General features: G+C 40.8%; 1 protein-coding gene across 1 annotated transcript in view; it reads left to right on the forward strand.

Annotated features, from left to right (window-relative positions):
• PIEZO2 (piezo-type mechanosensitive ion channel component 2) overlaps positions 1-18,088 on the forward strand; it is a gene marked incomplete at its 5' end in the record, with an annotated part of 254,536 nt that overhangs the window by 92,151 nt on the left and 144,297 nt on the right. The window contains one exon of the mRNA XM_010584880.1: positions 793-835. Coding sequence (XP_010583182.1) covers positions 793-835 — 43 coding nt within the window. The remainder of the gene's footprint in view (positions 1-792; positions 836-18,088) is intronic.

An 18,088-nucleotide genomic window follows, 5' to 3' on the forward strand; every position in this document is an offset into this window, starting at 1 on the left:
AGATATTTGTGCTCTTAGTAGCCTGTATTTAAAATAACCACATAATGGTAGCAGGAGACTGGCAAAAAGCAAAAAACTACCAAGAGCTGAAAACTGATCACGTAATGCTTGCGGGGGCGGGAGGGGGGAGGGGATGTACGTGTATTTTTGAGAAAATCTAGGTAAATGTTGTATTAAGTGCATCAGAAATATTGAGGGCAATTATTTGGATGAGTCTGCCCATTTGAGTAGTTTGTGGGGCTGAGGCCTTGATCATTTTGAGAAAGAGTCCTTTGCAGCTGTTTGCATGAGTAGGAAGGGTTAAACAATAAAGCAGAAATACATCTTCATGCTTTTGCTTAAAAATAAAAGGGCTGGATTTCAGAAGGAGCTGTAAAGCTTTCAACAAGAATCAGGCGAACACTACAGTAAAATGAAAAGCTGAAATGTGAAGAGTGCATGATGTGAGATGCCAGCTCAGCACTTTCAAAAGTCATGTACGGATCACGTTGCTCTAGGAGAGGAGACCACCCTTGGAATTGCAGTGAACTGTAGCAGTGACCGGCTGTTCTGCAATGTAAAGGAGTTATATGGGCTGATACCCCTCCACACAGTTATGTCACCCGGTGGTAGCCTGTCTTAACAGTTTTTCACCCTGAGGAAAATATATGTTATTTACAAGTACTTCTGTAGGGGTGGAAAAATCATCTTGCTATACAGATCCCAGCTGCACAAGGAAAGGAGGAGAGTAAGTGTGTTCATACAATAAAGGTTCTTTACTGAAGGTGTTTGTTTTTTCTCTTCTTTGTATAGGTTCAACATGGGAGAAAACATTACGGCAGATTGGTTTTGAAAGGTAAGCCATAAATTTGTTTCCTTACCAGAGCAAAAAGAAAAGGAAGACAAACTGCATGGGCAAGTTTGCAGAATTATTTATTTTAGCTGATTGAATGTATCTATGACTTCAACTTTAGAGAGGAAGTTATGCAGTGTCATGCACATATATGTTCAGCTCTTCTGTTTATGTACTCTTCTCTTTCCCCAGTCGATCTGAAGCAACTTATTCACCATATGAACTTGGCTCCTATGTTTTTTGCTGGCGACTATATAGCATGCTAGTATTAAAAAAGATGACACATTATCTGGGCAGAAGTCTTAGTTATGAATGAAAATACTGGTCTCGCTTATGTTATTTTTTCCATGAAACTTCTAACCTGTGACATATTAGTTGACAAAAGTAAATGAAGTTGAAAGAGGACCAAAGCTGGCAGAGAGCTATTTAGCATCAGAGGAAAATTCAGAATTCGGCATTCCTCAAGTGCAAGAACTTCTTGCTGCCAAACTTAACCACAGGGTCATCATACCAGAAACATATGTCTCTCTTGGAAATTAAACTAGGCCAAGCCCAGTGAAGAGTGATCTGATGTTGAGATTCAGATGCTCAATCTCAAGTTCATTCTTCTACAAATGGTAAGCAGAAGAATCTGCTTTCCACTTGAATAAAGTTTTGCTGTTTTCCCTCAATAGAGTGGCTTGCAGTTGTACACCAATGTGCTTGGGTCGCTGTTGGCTAGGCAAGAAGGGATTTCTCTTCTTCAGTAAGCATCCCTTTATGGCCACTGATAGAGAAGGATAGCGGGCTACTTCTGTGTTAGGTCTGATCCCCTACAGCTGTTCTTCTATTATGTATATGAACACTAACAAAAGAAGCAGCAGCAGCATATGTTTTGCTACTTAAAAACATACTGTCCGCAAGCTGTTGACTTAGGCACACCTGAGTCAGCTGTGAAATATCAATAGCATTTAAATGTGTTATTTGAGCAAGGACATTCTTATTCAGGAGGAAGCAAGATTTTTAGATAGACAAAAGGAAAGACATTCAAAGTAATGTCCTAAAGAGGAATATGTCTTTGCTTAAAAACTGGAAAATTCATATAAAATGTTACTCTTAAAGGGCTGATTTAGAGCAGATTGAGGAAGAGGAAAGGCAGACACTCAGTTTACATTGCAGAAAATTCAGCCCAGATAATATACAGGTTATGTCATCACTGCTTTGTAGTTACATGTTTATTCTGTAGTAGTAAAGTGTTTACACTGCTGTTGTCTTCATATCCTGAAAAACATAGAGGCACCAAGAGATCTGGCTGCGAGGCTTTTATGTAATCATTACTTGTGAGCTGAGGATGCTGCTTTTCAGTGTAAGAGAAATTAAAAGTGCTGGAACTTGAGTAAAGTAGCCTTATATCCAGGAAATTACTGGAGTTAAGAGCTTTTCAATTAAATGGAGTATATGTGGGTTTGGTAGATTTAAATGAAGGCCTTTATGTTATTGATTGGTTTTTGAGACATTATAATTGAGCTAATTCTAACATACTATGGTAGTCATCATCTTTGTCCAACATGATCTTGACTGCAGTCCCTGACTGCATTTTCTGAAGAACATTTTGGAGAAATTTGGAGAGTTATGAAAAATGTTGGCTTGTATGATGCTGTCCTAAAAGAAACATGGTTTAAAATGCTAAGTATGTGTGATACCTGCATGTCAAGCAAACTGTCACCTTGCATGGTTTCTTTAATAGTCTTTAATAAGCCAAAGCAGGTAGATTTGTGGATAAGTAGGATGACTTTTTTTTGCCACTGTTAACCTGGGGATTATTGTTCATTATTGGTGCATTTTTAGACAACACCCACACATTCATGAAAATGTCTGGAAAGCAGTCAGCTGTGTTCTACTTTGTTCCAAATATGACTAAAAATATGTTTCAGGAGGCATTGTTCATCTCACTGGTTTAAGATTTTTTCAGTCACACGCAGGACCCAGTGGAAATGGCTCCCTCAGACTCTCAAGTGATATAGTTATGAACAATTAACAGTGACTGTCCTTGTTTCGCGGCTACTCCCACAGTTAAAAAGAGAGCTTAATGCACAAAGCTGGTTAAAATTCAAAAGGGAAGAGGATCAGGTCAGTCATTGAGCTGGTCTTCTCCTGTAACGCAGTCTGTAGGGTCTCTCCAGCTCGTGGCTGGGGTGAGGCTTGCTTTGCAGAGCCTGGAAAGAGCCATGGCCAGCGTTGGGGAAACTGCTACTTCCACACTACAGAAAATTAAAACCAAAAGAAGGACTTTTTAAAAATCTAAATGTCTCTAGTTTGAGCTACCAGATGATGGAATTTACGTCCTTGTCTAGAAGATTCAATAGTGATTACAGAAATGTCTTCTGTTGTTATGTATTTGTTGACCTAGAAATGATCTAATCATCTTAAAACTTTAATCGAATGGTGTTGGACCTCTTAAAACTCATTGTCCTGCAGGGTCGCCAGACTTCCAGTCTTCCTCTTACTACTCTTCTCTGAGTTGTAATTTCTAATGTGACTAGTAACTACTCCACTACTAACAATGCATCTATTCCCCTTTTTACATTTGTTCCCATGGTGTTTCTCTCATCTGCGTAATGCTTTACGTTACTGTTCCCCAAAACAGGCTTAAGAATGATTTAATAACTGTTATTTTATGCTAAGTAAATACCAACTGTTTTAAAAAATATATATTTGAAGAATAACAGATGTGTGGTTATTACACTTTTGGCAACATTCAATAAATATGTTTTTCATAATAAATAGCTGTTTCAGTGACACAGAGAAAGGAACTTTTGAACACCAATTTCTTAGTAAAATGTAATTATCAGTATAAAAAAAATGAGGTTTCTGTATTGAAGATGCAACTTCTGTTTAGTTGATAGCTTCAAACTGATTATGAAATAATTGTTATTTTTGTGGTATGCAAAAATTTGTTATTAATTTGAAGTTATGTGTTTATATATGCAAAAGTATGTGACTTCCACTCTACATAAAGCTAATGTGACACATCTGCACTATTTGTACGGCAGCAACATCTATGTAGAAAGTGCAACATGCAGCATTCCAGATTCTGGCTAAAGTGTTGCTGAGGGAGATCGACAGTGAAAGTTGCTCCTGTTAGTCAAGTACTGTGTATTGACTTGCAGGCTTGTTATGCTCTTTCTTAAATCCTGTTACTATTTCTGAAGAATGAAATGGTAGTTGAGGATTGGTAGCTTTCACACCTGAAGGAAAAGACATGGAAAGGAGGTAGGAGCAGGGAAGGGAATAAGATTGTCAAGCAAAGAGGAAAAGACCAAAAGATTGCTATGTCAAGGCTAGACCCTGGGTAAGAAGATTGGCTCCTATTAAGATATATTCCAGATCTTCTGCGTATTTCAGTAACTCCTTCAACTACTTCCTAATCACAAGGTGGCAAGGAGGACAATCTGCATTGTTTTTGTCTGAAGCAAAATAAATGCAACAGCCCCGCATGCCACAGGTAGGGAGACACAGCTTTCCCAGTAGACGCCAGGAGCAAGTTAGCTGTCATCGCCAAGAGATGCTTTTTTGTTCCTATGTTGGTCTCTGAAAGCAGACGAATGTCTGCTTTTGCAGCTGCTCCACACATGCCTCTGCTCAGTCTAGCCAAAAATACTGTGTATATCTTCCCTACCCCTTGCAGAGACTGAGAACTCAATTTCCGAAACCACTCGTGACATGCAGTGAGCACCGGAATCCAGACGCATCAGAGGGACTTCCCAAGCGCCTCCTTCCAGGTCTAGGTTGCTAATTATGAGCCTACTGGTGATCTGTTTTCTCTCTTTCCCCCATCCTTAGATTGCTTCTAACTTGCTGGGATGTTTGATTGGTGCTTGGCCAGAGTTTCTCTGGGTGACATGTAAAGAATAAACAGAAAGAAGAGAATACCACTGGATTCTATAAATATTTATTATGCACAATTCTGGCTTGGAAATCCCAAGTACCATATGGTTTTCTGTAGTGACATGCCCCACTCCTCCCCACACTCTTCAGTGATTTAGTAAAAAGATTAAATATATGTTTGAAATACAAAGTCTTATCCTGATACCGTGTTCCATAATTTCAAGCCCTTTCTTCAAATACAGCAGAATCCTGTAGCCCATCCTTGGGCAAAGCTCCCATTGACATCATTTTGGGAGCACTGCCTCAGCCAGGGGCTGCAAGAGGCTGCAGGGTCTGATCCTGGAGAGGTTATTTTAAAAGAAATGGTGCAGTCTGAATGTGTTTTGCAAATATTGAATAATTTGAGTCTGGGAAGACAAGGAAAAATGGGTGCAGTGATACAATCAGAGGGATGTGGGGAAAGCCCTGCCAGGCACCTCTTTCACCATTTTGGAAAAAATAGCTGAAGTAGCCAATATAACTGTTTTGGTCTCTCTGTCCCACAAAGCACTTAAGTGCTTAAGTTTTCAGTGCCCAGGCGTGCCCTCTTACTTTGACAGAGTTCTCTTCTACAGTGTACCATCCTTTCATTGCAGCATATCAGAGAAATTTGATTAATTGATGTTTTGTTTATACTTTCTATTGCTGTGCCCACTCAGGCCTCACATTTGACAAGGGTTAGGTCATAGCCTTCCTCAGTGTTCTTGGCACATCTTTGTCTTAATATATGACATCCATTGTACTTTTGTAGGAGTTAATGAATGTGAATTTATTCTGCAGTGATTACAATTATGTATGTTCTTTGAAAAAATATGGCAGATAAATGTAAGGTAGGGAGCTGAGGAGATGGAACCAATTTCCCACCTTCCATTGGGAGGCTGTGAATAAAAAAGCAGCTAATTGCTTTGTCCTGGTTTCAGCTGGGATGTAGTTAACTGTCTTCCTAGTAGCTGGTACAGTGCTATGTTTTGAGTTCAGTATGTGAAGAATGTTGATAACACTGATGTTTTCAGTTGTTGCTCAGTAGTGTTTAGACTACAGTCAAGGATTTTTCAGCTTCTCATGCCCAGCCAGGGCACCTGACCCAAACTGGCCAACAGTGTATTCCATACCATGTGACGTCCCATCTAGTTTAGGAACTGGGAAGTGGGGGGGCAGGGATTTGCTGCTCGGGGACTGGCTGGGTGTCGGGCGGCGGGGGGGGGGCAATTGCCCTGCGCATCATTTGTACATTTCAATCCTTTTATTACTACTGTTGTCATTTTATTAGTGTTATCATCATCATTATTAGTTTCTTCTTTTCTGTTCTATTAAACCGTTCTTATCTCAACCCAGGAGTTTTACTTCTTTTCCTGATTTTCTCCCCCATCCCACTGGATGGGGGGGGAGTGAGTGAGCGGCTGCGTGGTGCTTAGTTGCTGGCTGGGGTTAAACCACGACAGCTTATAACAGAACTGTTGTCTTCTGGGTGATATCTCAGTTTAGTCGTTTCTCCGGCTGGCTGTTACTGAATTGATAGGTTCGGATCTGGGGACAGAGGACCACATCGGCAGGGCTTATTCATGTCCTTCCAGCTGCAACACTGCACTTCTTTTCTCAAGGGGCGATGGACGGTGAGTGAGGGAGCTTCCCGCGCATGTGCACTTGTCTCCAGGTGAAGGGCAGCACAGGGTCCGGAGTCCTGGGAAGACAGGGGAGCTGGGTTTGCTTTAATTTCATGTTCAAAGCTTCCCTCATTTTGTTACTTCGCGGTGACTGGGACTGTGGAATTTGTGCATGTGTGTGCTGAAGTATTCATGTTGTTTATAGTGTGGGAAATAGGGAAGAAATGTGTTTTCAGTTTCATATGATATATACTGCATGCCTGAGGTTCTATCTTAAATTGAATTTTCTTCACTGCTCTGTCAAAAAGTGAGACTTTGAAATGAAAGTCTGAGTTACAGAGAAAGCCAGAATAAGAATTGGATTATATTTGCAAAGAACAAAAACATTGTTTAAAAAGATACGAAGAAAATGGAAGGGGTTTTTTTTCCCCTAATACTGTGTCAGCTGAGATCTTCTAGTCAGTATTAAATACTGAAATATAAGCACATTAAATCTAGTTTAAAACCAGTTTAACTTTGTGGATTTTATTCCAATGTCCGTTTTTATTCTAATGTTGCTGAAAGCAGTGTGTAGTCAGTCCCGTGTGCTCAGGCACAAGTTATTGTGCGTAAAGCTTTTTCCCGTTGCCTGTTAACAAACAATACCCTGTACTGGACATGCTGTAGTAGCCTGTGAAGTAACCTAATCCTGTTGCTCCCACTGAGAAGGAAATAATTTCAGGACAGCCACCCTCGCCCCTACAGCAAGCATCATCTGAAATGAGATCAGAACTAGTAAATCCTGTTTTGGACTATTATCCCATTTACCACTTGTGTTTCATCATGCTCTAAGAGCTGTGGCCTATGAAGAATTTCTGCTTTTAACACCAGCTCAGGGCTGTATCCATAAAGCTGGGCAGCCGTTCCCATTTCAGGGCAGTTTGGTTGTTGTCATGGAATGACCTTCGGGGAGGCTCCATCTCTCCTAAATTTGCTCTTTTTACTGTGTTTGTTTTATTTTTTCCCCAGCCATGTAGGGATGTTTGTACAGTACTTTCTGTGTCGGGTGAGCAAGTACCTTACCCTTTGGGGCAAACACAGCATCTGTCACAGTTAACTGAATCTCCTGCTTAGAATTTCATTAATCTTCTGCTTATTCCAAGATATGGATTATATTCCATTATTTGCCCTGCAGAAAGGGATCTGGGGGTGCTGGTCGGGAGCAGTAAGCCCTGATAGCCAAGAGGGCAAACCACACCCTGGGGTGCATCAAACACAGCATGACCAGCCGGTTAAAAGAGGGGATCATCCCGCTGTATTCAGCATTGGTGCGGCCTCATCTTGAGCACTGTGCACAGTGCTGGGCACCACCATTTTAGAAGGATGTGAAGGTCCTTGAGCGGGTCCAGAGGAGGACAACCAAGCCGGTGAGCGGGCTGGAAGGCATGTCCTCTGAGGAGCGGCTGAGGACTTTGGGCTCGTCTTGTCTGGAGAGAAGGAGGCTGAGGGGAGACCTCATTGCTCTCTGCAGCTTCCTGAGGAGGGGAGGTGGGGAGGGAGGTGCTGAGCTCTTGTCCCTGGGATCCAGGGACAGGATGCGTGGGAATGGTTCAGTGCTGCAGCAGGAGAGGTTCAGACTGGATGTCTGGAAGCATTTCTTTACCGAGAGGGTGGTCAAACCCTGGGACGGGCTTCCTAGAGAGGTGGTTGATGCCCCAAGCCTGTCAGTGTTTAAGAGGCATTTGGACAATGCCCTTAGCAACATGCTTTAACTTTTGGTCAGCCCTGAAGTGGTCAGGCCCTTGGACTAGATGATCATTGTAGGTCCCTTCCAACTGAAATGGTCTGGTCTGGTCTGGTCTGGTCTGGTCTATTCTATTCTATTCTATTCTATTCCATTCTATCCTCTACTAATGGTCCTTTTAGCATACTTTTTAAACTTAAGCTAACTTTTAAACTTAAGCTAGTTATAAGAAAAGCTGACTTTTGACAGATGTCATTTGTGTAAGTTTTGCAATATACTATCCTGCCTTTTGCAAAATAAACACATTTCTTCTTAACAGTCATGTAATAGAATATTTTTTAATGTATTGCTAGTGATAGTTTTGTAGCCTATGTGCTGCACACCTGTGATACAGTAAAGAGACATTCACTGAGTGAGACTTTTTTGTAGAAGCTTTTCAGGAGATGATCACTATATGGCTAAAAACACTTAGACTAGTAATTGCTTCCTTACTTACCGGATTTTCTGAAAGCTGTCCTTATTTAAAAAAGTGATAAAAGTATCTATCATGAAATATGTAAACATTCACTAAAATAACTTCATTTGTTTTGAGCAGATTTAAGAGATTTTGTATGTTTTAGTTCCCTATTTTTCTGTTTAAGCAATTATGTTAATGGTAACATAAACAATCTCTACCTAAAATAATTATAGTCATCATGGCTATTCTCTAGAGTACATCACAGTAATATGCCAAGAAAGGTATTTCCTCTGGGTTGATTGCAGCCTCTTTGACACCTTCTTTTTAAACAACATTGAAAGCAGCAATGTGAATTTTCTAAATGTCTGAACACACAGTCCTTAGTTATATAAGCAACTCAGCAGACTTCAAGGGTGTATCTCAGGAGAGTAAACATTATGGAAATAGGGTGAAAATTGATGGCTAGTGGCATAAATAAATAAACTAGATTTTAGAGAATATAGTTGATTCTCTAGAATTTAGAGAATTCTAAATTCTCTAACTTAGAGAGAAATCAGATATTAAAAATCCAAGGTGGACATCATACGAGGTAGTCCAGAGGAATATCACGTTCTTTGTTATACAAGTAAAGCGCAGTTGTGCGGTCACTGTGTTTTAATCCTCTGCATGGATAGGCTAAAGGTCAAGAAGCCACTTACTCGTGGGAAGCATGACAGTCCTGCTTTCTGTTCAGCTTCCTGTGCACCCACCGAAGGCTCTGGTATGCAAACATTCTGGGGGCAGAGCTCTTGCAGATAATGAATCTCTTAATCATGTGACATGCCTATGATAAATCTCAAGTTCAGCTGTGTGTAGATGAGAAACACATCAGTGTTCTTAATTACAAGATGCTTTACGAGTAGGCAGGTTCCTCACTTTTTTTTTCTTCCTTTTTTTTTTTTTAAGTTAGGGTTGTCGGGCCTGAGGGATCAAATTGGACTTATCTCCAGATCTAACAGAGGACCAGCAGTGTCAGTATACATTTGCTAGTGGTCCTACTTCCTCGCTAGAGAGTCTGTCTTACAGAGACTTGCAGTGATACCAAGGCTACTTGATCCTAGGTATATTTTGGCCAATTTGCTGCGTTTGGCAAAAGGGCTGTGAAGAGTCTCTTTTCTTTAAAAAAAGGGGACTCTTGGGTTCTGGGAACATTAAAAATCAAACAATTTAACATTCTGAACTGTTTAAAAGCATCAAAATAACATCTTTCAAGTGCCTGAGTCACTTCAGGAGTTGGGTTTGTAACTCAGGAATCCTTATGACTCTTGAACGTTTTATCTGTAATCTTTCTGTTGCAAGTGCTGGGAACTTAACTGAATCAACACTGTGCTTCTGATTTTCCAAATGAAAGCGCTGCCCAAATCTAGTTCTACTGCAGTATCTCAAAAGCCAAAAATCCTTTTCCTTGTTCTATTATTATTTTTTTTTTACAAAAAAGATCCACTTTTGCTGAAAATAGTCTTGCCTTACTCCTGTGCTTCCTAATATGCCTGATCCTAATGTAATAACAATTTTACTACATTAAGCATTCCTCCTTCATGCTTGCATAAAATTTTAAATAGAAAATAATACTGGAGAGAAATCCATGTAAAACTTCTCTTAAGCTGTACTAGAGTTAAGCATTACAGAAACTTACAGTTGTTGCTTTTTCTTAAACCACACCCTGGGGAACTGACCTTTTACATGGCTTCATGTTGTAGCTTTCATACCTGTTTTATCTTTTGTTCTTTAAGAAAAGTCAACTTTGAAATATACCCCACTTGGAGAAGTCTTTCAAACAAACCTGAAACTTATTTATTTATGAGCGAAAATGGGTGAAGGTTGCTTACATGCATCATAGTGTTTCTCTAACAGTAGAGCAAAGGTGTGTTTAGAAGCCAAGCCAAATACTTGTATAAAGTTACTTTCCAATGCTTCCAACCCTGTGGATAGCTTTTGGGACATGAAATGTTTTAATAGCCCAGTACAAAATAGGAATTAATATGGGATTGTCCCACACTTCCAGTCTTAAAAGTAAGTCTACTAGAGCAATTTGGATCAAAACGGAAAATCAGTTTTTGCACGTTAGGACTCTCTATCTCTAGTTATAGCGACTTTGTAATTCTGCATGTTAAATTCAGGACAGACCTGTCATACAGAAGTCAGTTTAGGGGTGGGAAGTGTTGGGTTTTTAGCATGGAAATATAAATCCATAATTTTGGGGCCAGTGAAAATTTAATTCCAGACAGAATGTCAGTATCTATAATTTCTGAAAACTTGGCCACTTATTTGTGGCCTGTTTGAAAAATGTGAGTATTTTCCAATATACCTTTATTTTTCCTGCCTGTAAAGAGGGGTCTAGTACTAAATACACTCAGATGAAGATACCAAAGATATGTATGTTTCAGTATGTAATATTGTTTAGCAAGAAACAAAAAATAATTTTCCTTTTCCTTGCTACATTGATTACTTCTTTTGCAGATATAAAGATACAGTCCCTGAAGTATTTTCATGGCTTTTCTGCTGTTGTCAAACTTAAAGTAATAAATAAATAAAAATTGGATGCTAAAAATATTCATGAATAGCTTCAAAGTGGAATGACTTAAAATTAATGTTAGTTTTCTCCTGCTTTCTAACCTTTAAGAGTGAAGTTGTTTCACATTTCACAGCTTTACTTCATTGCTGTGGGGGCTGAAAATGGATATGTGTATTTGTTGTAAGGACAAGTTGGTGACATTCACAGTCACATGGCTGCAGAAGGTGAAACTTTAGGAAAACATAGGATCCCCAGTAAAGCTTTGGCAACTATCAAGATAATGTGTAAGCTGTGGCAGACTCTTTTGCAACACTAATTGTGTAACTACATCTTAGTCTTAAAAGGGGGGTGGTTTTAAGCTACCTTGTCTCCGGTATGCTAGCCTGATTTCTGCACTATGAGAATGAATTGAGCGGCTGTTAGATATCTGATTCTGTAAACTGCAGACAACCAAACTGCCAGGGTGGAAACAGTAGTACAATTTTTCTATTTGATCCATATTGCTGCAAACGGCAGCGTATCTAGCTTATCTTGTGTCTGTCATCTCTTCTTCCCTCCCCTCCCACTGTCACTGCAGTGCCATAAAATTTCTTTCTTCTGCTTCAGCATGTAAAAAACTACTTTGATTACTTTTTATTTATTTGCTGTCTTCCTGTAGCTCAAGTGTATGTGTGTGTGTGCCATCAGACTGCATCCCCCTGCTATGTGATGACATTGGCAAGTGATTGCACAACCGAAAGATTCATTGCTATAGTAGATGCAGTTGTGAATGAACAGTCAAATCAGCTGTAACTTTTAAATTAAAAACTTGCCAGTGAAAAAAGTAAAGCACATGAAAGCAAAAAACAAGGATAAGAAGTTGTACAGTGATATAAAAATAAAGCCTGATATAACTGAAAGGTGAAAGAATACATTTGTGGATTCTGTAATAGTATTCTTTCACATTCATTTAATAATTTTCTTCCTGCTAATAAAGTTTTTTTAAGTAAAACCCTGATTTTTTAAAGTAAAAAACTGCTTAGCTCTGTATCTAAAGCATGTTCATCATGATACACTAGTTGCAACAACCTCACTGTGCACAAGTCCTAAAATACATTTGAAGTGTGGTCAAATACTCCTCTTTTTGAGAGCTCTGGAAATGCTCAGAGTGACTAGAAAACTAACTAAGAGAGTTAAAATCAGGTACATGGAGGCCTTTTCTATATGCAAAAAAGAAAGTAGCTGAATGAACAGAAAAATTTAGTAGACTGTATTAAAAAGGAAGTTTATTATTAAATGCTCTGGGCAAATAGTGAGCTAATGTGAAAGAGTAATGTAAACTGGTGAATAATTAATCAGAAAAAATAGAAGAAATTAATGAGGTTTCTTTATTTCAGAAAATAACATTTGTGTTGAAAAATTAATCTAACCCTGGAAGAGAACTCTATAGTATAGGGTTTTTCCCATTTTTTTGACATGAGTAAATGTTCTGTACCGACTCTTCCAAGCAGCCAGTAAATATTCTTTTCCATATGCATATAATGAGAAAAATGGAGCAGAGGTTAACACCCTCGGTTCACTGGGGACTCATGTGGCCTCTGCACACTGTCAGAATGCAAAGGAATATATACTGTTATTGTGAAATCTGGATGAATTATGGGAATTTACTGAGATGCCAAGATTTCCCTTCATGGGCTACCATTCAGAGGAGAAAAAGACATGTGGGAGGAAAGAAGAGATGCAGGACTTGATGCTCACATCTGCTCCAGTTCAGTGCTGCTAGAAATCAGATCAGTCTGCCCCCATATTTCATTTCCTTCTGTAATCTTGACCAATAATTTATAATTGGTATCAGCTGATCATCTGGCGCTCTGTTTCCATGGCAAAATGAGTGAGCAAAGAACTTGATCCTCCTACTCTTTACTGTCCAAGAGACAATAAAACTTTGAAAGACAAAGATCTCTATTAATTTTTAATGAAGTCTCTGAAACATCCTCCTAGTCAATCTCTTTTCATTATTTCTGGTATGCCTTGTTTTTTTGGGAAACAGTGCTTTAGGAATCCATGTGAGCTGCGATGCAGCTTTGTTAATTGCAGGCAGCATCATTATGATTTTTATCTGGTATATCAGCTTTCTTCAAGTCTGTATTCTAGGTGAAGGTGCTTGGAGAGGACCTCTGGAGAGCAATTCCTGAGTCGGAAATAACACATATGCTGCCACATCCCTTTGCAAAATCATGCTCATAAACCAGTCCCTCAGCTCCAGCTGCTCCTTCAGTCCTGTCTCTGCTCTGCGAGCTATTCTGGCAAAGCTAATGTTTTGCAGAAGTGACCAGTACAACTCCAACAGGAGTCAGGGAGGCTTTTAATGCTGTTCCCGCTCCTCTCTCATTAGGAACACTACAGGCTCTAACTTAGCAGCTTTTCATGGTGCACGCTTCAATTTTGTGCATGTTTGCAAAACACTGATTGCCCATTCAGTTTAATGTGGAATATTAATAATATGACCGTGTGAGGACAGTTTTAATTACTGAGCAGAAAAAGGGTGATTCCTCTTGTTAGTATGTTCAGTGAGTAGTCTGAAAACCAACAGATCAAAACTGGATTATTTTTAAGGTAGACAGCATTGTAGCCTGTGGCAGGAAGATGACAATAATTAAAATTGGTGTTTTCAGAAAAAAGTAAAAGACCTAGTATTTCCCGCTGTATTCAGCATTGGTGTGGCCTCATCTTGAGCACTGTGCACAGTGCTGGGCACCACCATTTTAGAAGGATGTGAAGGTCCTTGAGCGCGTCCAGAGGAGGACAACCAAGCCGGTGAGCGGGCTGGAAGGCATGTCCTCTGAGGAGTGGCTGAGGACTTGGGCTCGTCTCATCTGGAGAGAAGGAGGCTGAGGGGAGACCTCATTGCTCTCTGCAGCTTCCTGAGGAGGGGACCTGCTGGTCTCTTCTCCCTTCCTTTCCCTTCCCTTCCCTTCCCTTCCCTTCCCTTCCCTTCTCTTCCCTTCCCTTCCCTTCCCTTCCCGTCCCGTCCCGTCCCGTCCCGTCCCGTAGGAGACTTAGATTTTCAAGAGGGGGAGCTGTGGAAGGGGGTCATTCAATCTAGCAAATGTTAGCAGAGCACAGCAGGCCTTTTGTCATCCTGATACTTCTCTGCTGGCCCCCTCCACAAGAGTGTTATACTGGCTGTATATTTATGACAGGAGAATTCTCAGATCCCATGGTGGCAGCTTTTAGTCTTTTTATGTGACACCAGTGGTTAAAAAACAAAAAAGGCTTAATAATTCTCACAGGTGGCCCTTTGATAAAACCAGGGAGACAAATAGGAGATCATGAGGCACAGGGATGTAAATCAAACAGGTAAATTTACTTTCTGCTAACAACTGCAGCACATGTGCAGTCAGCAACCTAATGAGATTAAATGGGAATGAAGCTTAAAGTTGAACAGGGGTATTTTTAATAACTTAAGAGAAAATAATCCATTTCTACCACATTGAAACCAAAAGCTGAAAACTGGGTGGTTTTTACTCTATGTCATTTCTAACAGCATGCTAGAGTATTCTAGGTACTTTGCAAAAACAAGAGCAACCTCATGTCACTTAGGTACCTACAGACTAATAGATGCTATGACAAGTAAAGGACTACCAGGAAATTGAAGGAAGTAATGGCAGAGCGATCTCTAACTGAGGCTTTGTAGTTACTAAGTGTTAGATTTTATACCTCAGCTATGTTCTTCTTGCTAACTGCAGTTGAGGAGAAATTTCCTCTGCACTCAGACAATTGTATCATCTCCATGTAGGATTCTTGCGCCTCTGAAGCGTGTCATTGTGTCACGTTGACCTGATGGTCTGGACTGCCCCAGCAACGGCATAAGGTCCTCTCAGAAGTCATCTCCATTCAGGAGGAATCTTACTTATCCAACTCTTTGTGTTAGGTTTTTAGGTTGCTTGTTTCCTGCCACCCCTTGCACTTATTTTCTTTTCAGCTAAATTAATTTCGGCTAACTTTTCTCATGGCATTTAACCTAGGGATTCAAAGGAAACTAACATCTGATAGAAGGTATTTTATGGCCTGCCTTGTTTGAGCACTTGAGTTGTGAGACTGTTGTCAGTGTTTTTCTTGGCACAGCCCAGCCTCCTGCAGTACAGTGGTAGCTGAGAGCAATACAGTGGTAAACCCACCAGCAGCAGAATGTGAGCCAGTCTTTGTTTTAATCTGGAGAGCAATCAGCATTGCAATTAGTATCCAAAAACTCTCTAGGACACATGCTTAACGGTTTGGCTTTGTGTTTTATGTTGGTTTTGTTGGTTTTTGTTAATGAATAAATCATATGAGATCTCCAAATAGCAATTGGCACATGAAACAGAAGGAAGCCTGTGGCCGGTCAAGTACTAGCATACCATGTACAGGGTCTGACCAGCCTGCTGCAGTGTGCTGACAAAGGGCACCCAACCGGGAAGTAAACGTGGGAGCACTCCACTTCAGCTCCTTTTTGCACTGTTTCGATCTGAGCAATACTGTCCTTTTCAATGCTCAGCCAAGGTAAGAGTCTCCCACGCTGGCAAAACAGTACCACAGTTGCCTCCTGCACCTGAGACAGGTCTTTGGTGGCCACACATCCCAGTCGCTGAGTAGATAGCCTCAAGCAGCATAGGGAACTAGTCCTCTCCCCTCCCACATGTACATGGACTGTTTGCCACCCAGGAATTGTATCATATGCTCCATTTATGGAAAAATTAGAAGCAACATCTCAGGGCATTGGGACATTTAGTTTGCCACTGATTTCTACTGCTCTTCTTTTTCGACTGGGTGCTGTAGAATTGAACAAAGTGCACCAAGGATAAATCAGGGTGTTTCTTTTGGCCAGTTTTAATGAAAATCAGCTGGGGGGTGAGGGAAGATGTTGCACATGTGCCCCTGATGCCCGGAGCCTGCTTCCCGCAATGCCCATGTGCTCTTGCCTCTTAAGCACTGGGATTTTCAGGCAGGTGATGGTGGGGAAGGTTAGACATTGCATTCTGTCCTGGCCCGCTTGACGCTGCAAAGCGCAAGATGGGCATGTCCAGAGCAGGTAGGGTAGGCTGGGAGCTGTTTCATGTGGAAGAATTGAAGGTCTTGGTGAATGGTCCCATCCCTGCAAATGTGGCACTTGGATAGTTTTGAATTGGGAATGGGAAGGGGGCTGGGGGGTGGAGGGGCCCCCCATGCACTCGCTGAAGTGCGATGGGCACTCCAGCTTGAAGCATGGCATTTCCTAGTGGCTGCGTGCCTTTACTTTGCATCAAGAATCATCTGGCTTTGTAAAATGACAGTAATTTACAATGTCGCTTGCTGTAATTGGGGGAAATATTATTCCCGCCTCATGCACAGCTGACTCGAAAATCTAGACATGTCTTTTACTTTCTGTGATTATATTATATGCTGGCTGTAGAATCAAATAAAAAGTAGTTTGAAGTGATGATCTGTTCATGCTCCAGCCAGCGACAGCTGCAGAGAGAGGGAGCAAATATGTTTTGAAATAATCACTGAATGTCAGCCTGCTTCAGTCTTTTCAGCACCTTCTTTTGGTCAGGAATATTGTGGAACATATGGATATTTGTATGCCTTTATGTAAACACTTTGCTGTCAGTCACCAAGTATTTATGAGCATTATGGACACATGTAACTGTGAGTGTTTTACAGCAATCAATGAATAGTGAATTAGTGCTTTAGCCAAATCCCTATACAATGTGTGCGTAAGTTAGAAGCAAGTGAGAAGTGTATATACTTGCAATGGAAAGTCTCTTTGAAGATTTCAGACCAAAATGCACCTACAGCTGAGGTGTCCTCAGGTCTCTTCTGCTCGCTTTGGCTCTGCCTCCATCTGGCATCGCATTCCCAGGCCACGTTCCCATTTTGACCTGAAATAATTTGTGCTGCGGATGGGCTTGTCACTTCCACAGCACAGTGGGGGCTGGCGTGTGCAGCACCGTGGGTGTGGAGGGGAATGTGCTCACTTCCCCTTGGCTGTGCAACATCAGTCCTGCTCCACACTTGGAGCTGTGGGACACGGGCAAAGCGAGCTGGATGTTGTACTGTCACGAGTCTGGCAGTAGCACAGCTGAGCGCTTTGCGTGATAGCTGCTAAATCCCAGCTAAATGTTATGTCTTCTGCGTGCTGCCCTGGGCAAGCTGGAATTTGCCCTTTATTAGAACATCAACGAACAACAAGAAACAGCGGGGGCTTTAAAAAAGAAAAATTGGCATGAACCAACATTTTACGTTTTGCACATATCCATAATTTCTTAATGTTGAATGTTTTATGCAAGCAATGAGGCACCAAAACTTGGCAATGTGCATTTAGTTTCAAATAGCTGCTCTCTCTGCATAGCAGGGTTTGGAAAGCAAATGTTTGGTTAATACGTGGTTAAGCACTGTTGCAATATAGAAAGTGTTCTTCATTGCAAGGTATCTTTCCTGAGAAAGTGCAGTGTACTTTCGGTTTTTGAATCTGTGCAGACATAGTTTATAAGCAGTGATTAAGATTTTACAAATACTTCAGAAGCCCTTTGAACTTCCATGTTGGGTAGGTCAGTGCATGCTAAATATTTTTATAAGTATTTTCTATGCATTTTTGCTTCCCTCTTCCTCCCACTCTTTTACTTTGCATGAACAAAATTCTCCCAAAGTGCAATTTCAGGTATTTTGGGTAAAACACATGGCATCCTCTGCATGAACTGAGAGGACAGTCACATTAAGGTAGTGCAGGATTAAGACTGATCATGCACAGCCCTGGGGATATTAATATTACTAAGTTCTTTGGGGTTTTTTTGTAACGTAATTTATTATAATTGTGGGTGAGCATGAGGTAAGGAAAGGACTAAAGGCACGCCTACCAGTGCTCAGCAACTCGCATACTTTACCCACAGCAGAGGTTTGCCCTGAGGGTCATATCAAAGTTGCCATGTGAGCCAACATCATATCGAACTTCTCCTTTGAACCAGACGGGACAAGCCATGCCACCATGAATACAGAATGTGAGCGTCCCATGTTC

The sequence above is a fragment of the Haliaeetus leucocephalus genome, unplaced genomic scaffold (genome assembly GCF_000737465.1).
Source record: "Haliaeetus leucocephalus isolate CR32 unplaced genomic scaffold, Haliaeetus_leucocephalus-4.0 Scaffold1007, whole genome shotgun sequence".
Lineage (NCBI taxonomy): Eukaryota > Metazoa > Chordata > Aves > Accipitriformes > Accipitridae > Haliaeetus > Haliaeetus leucocephalus.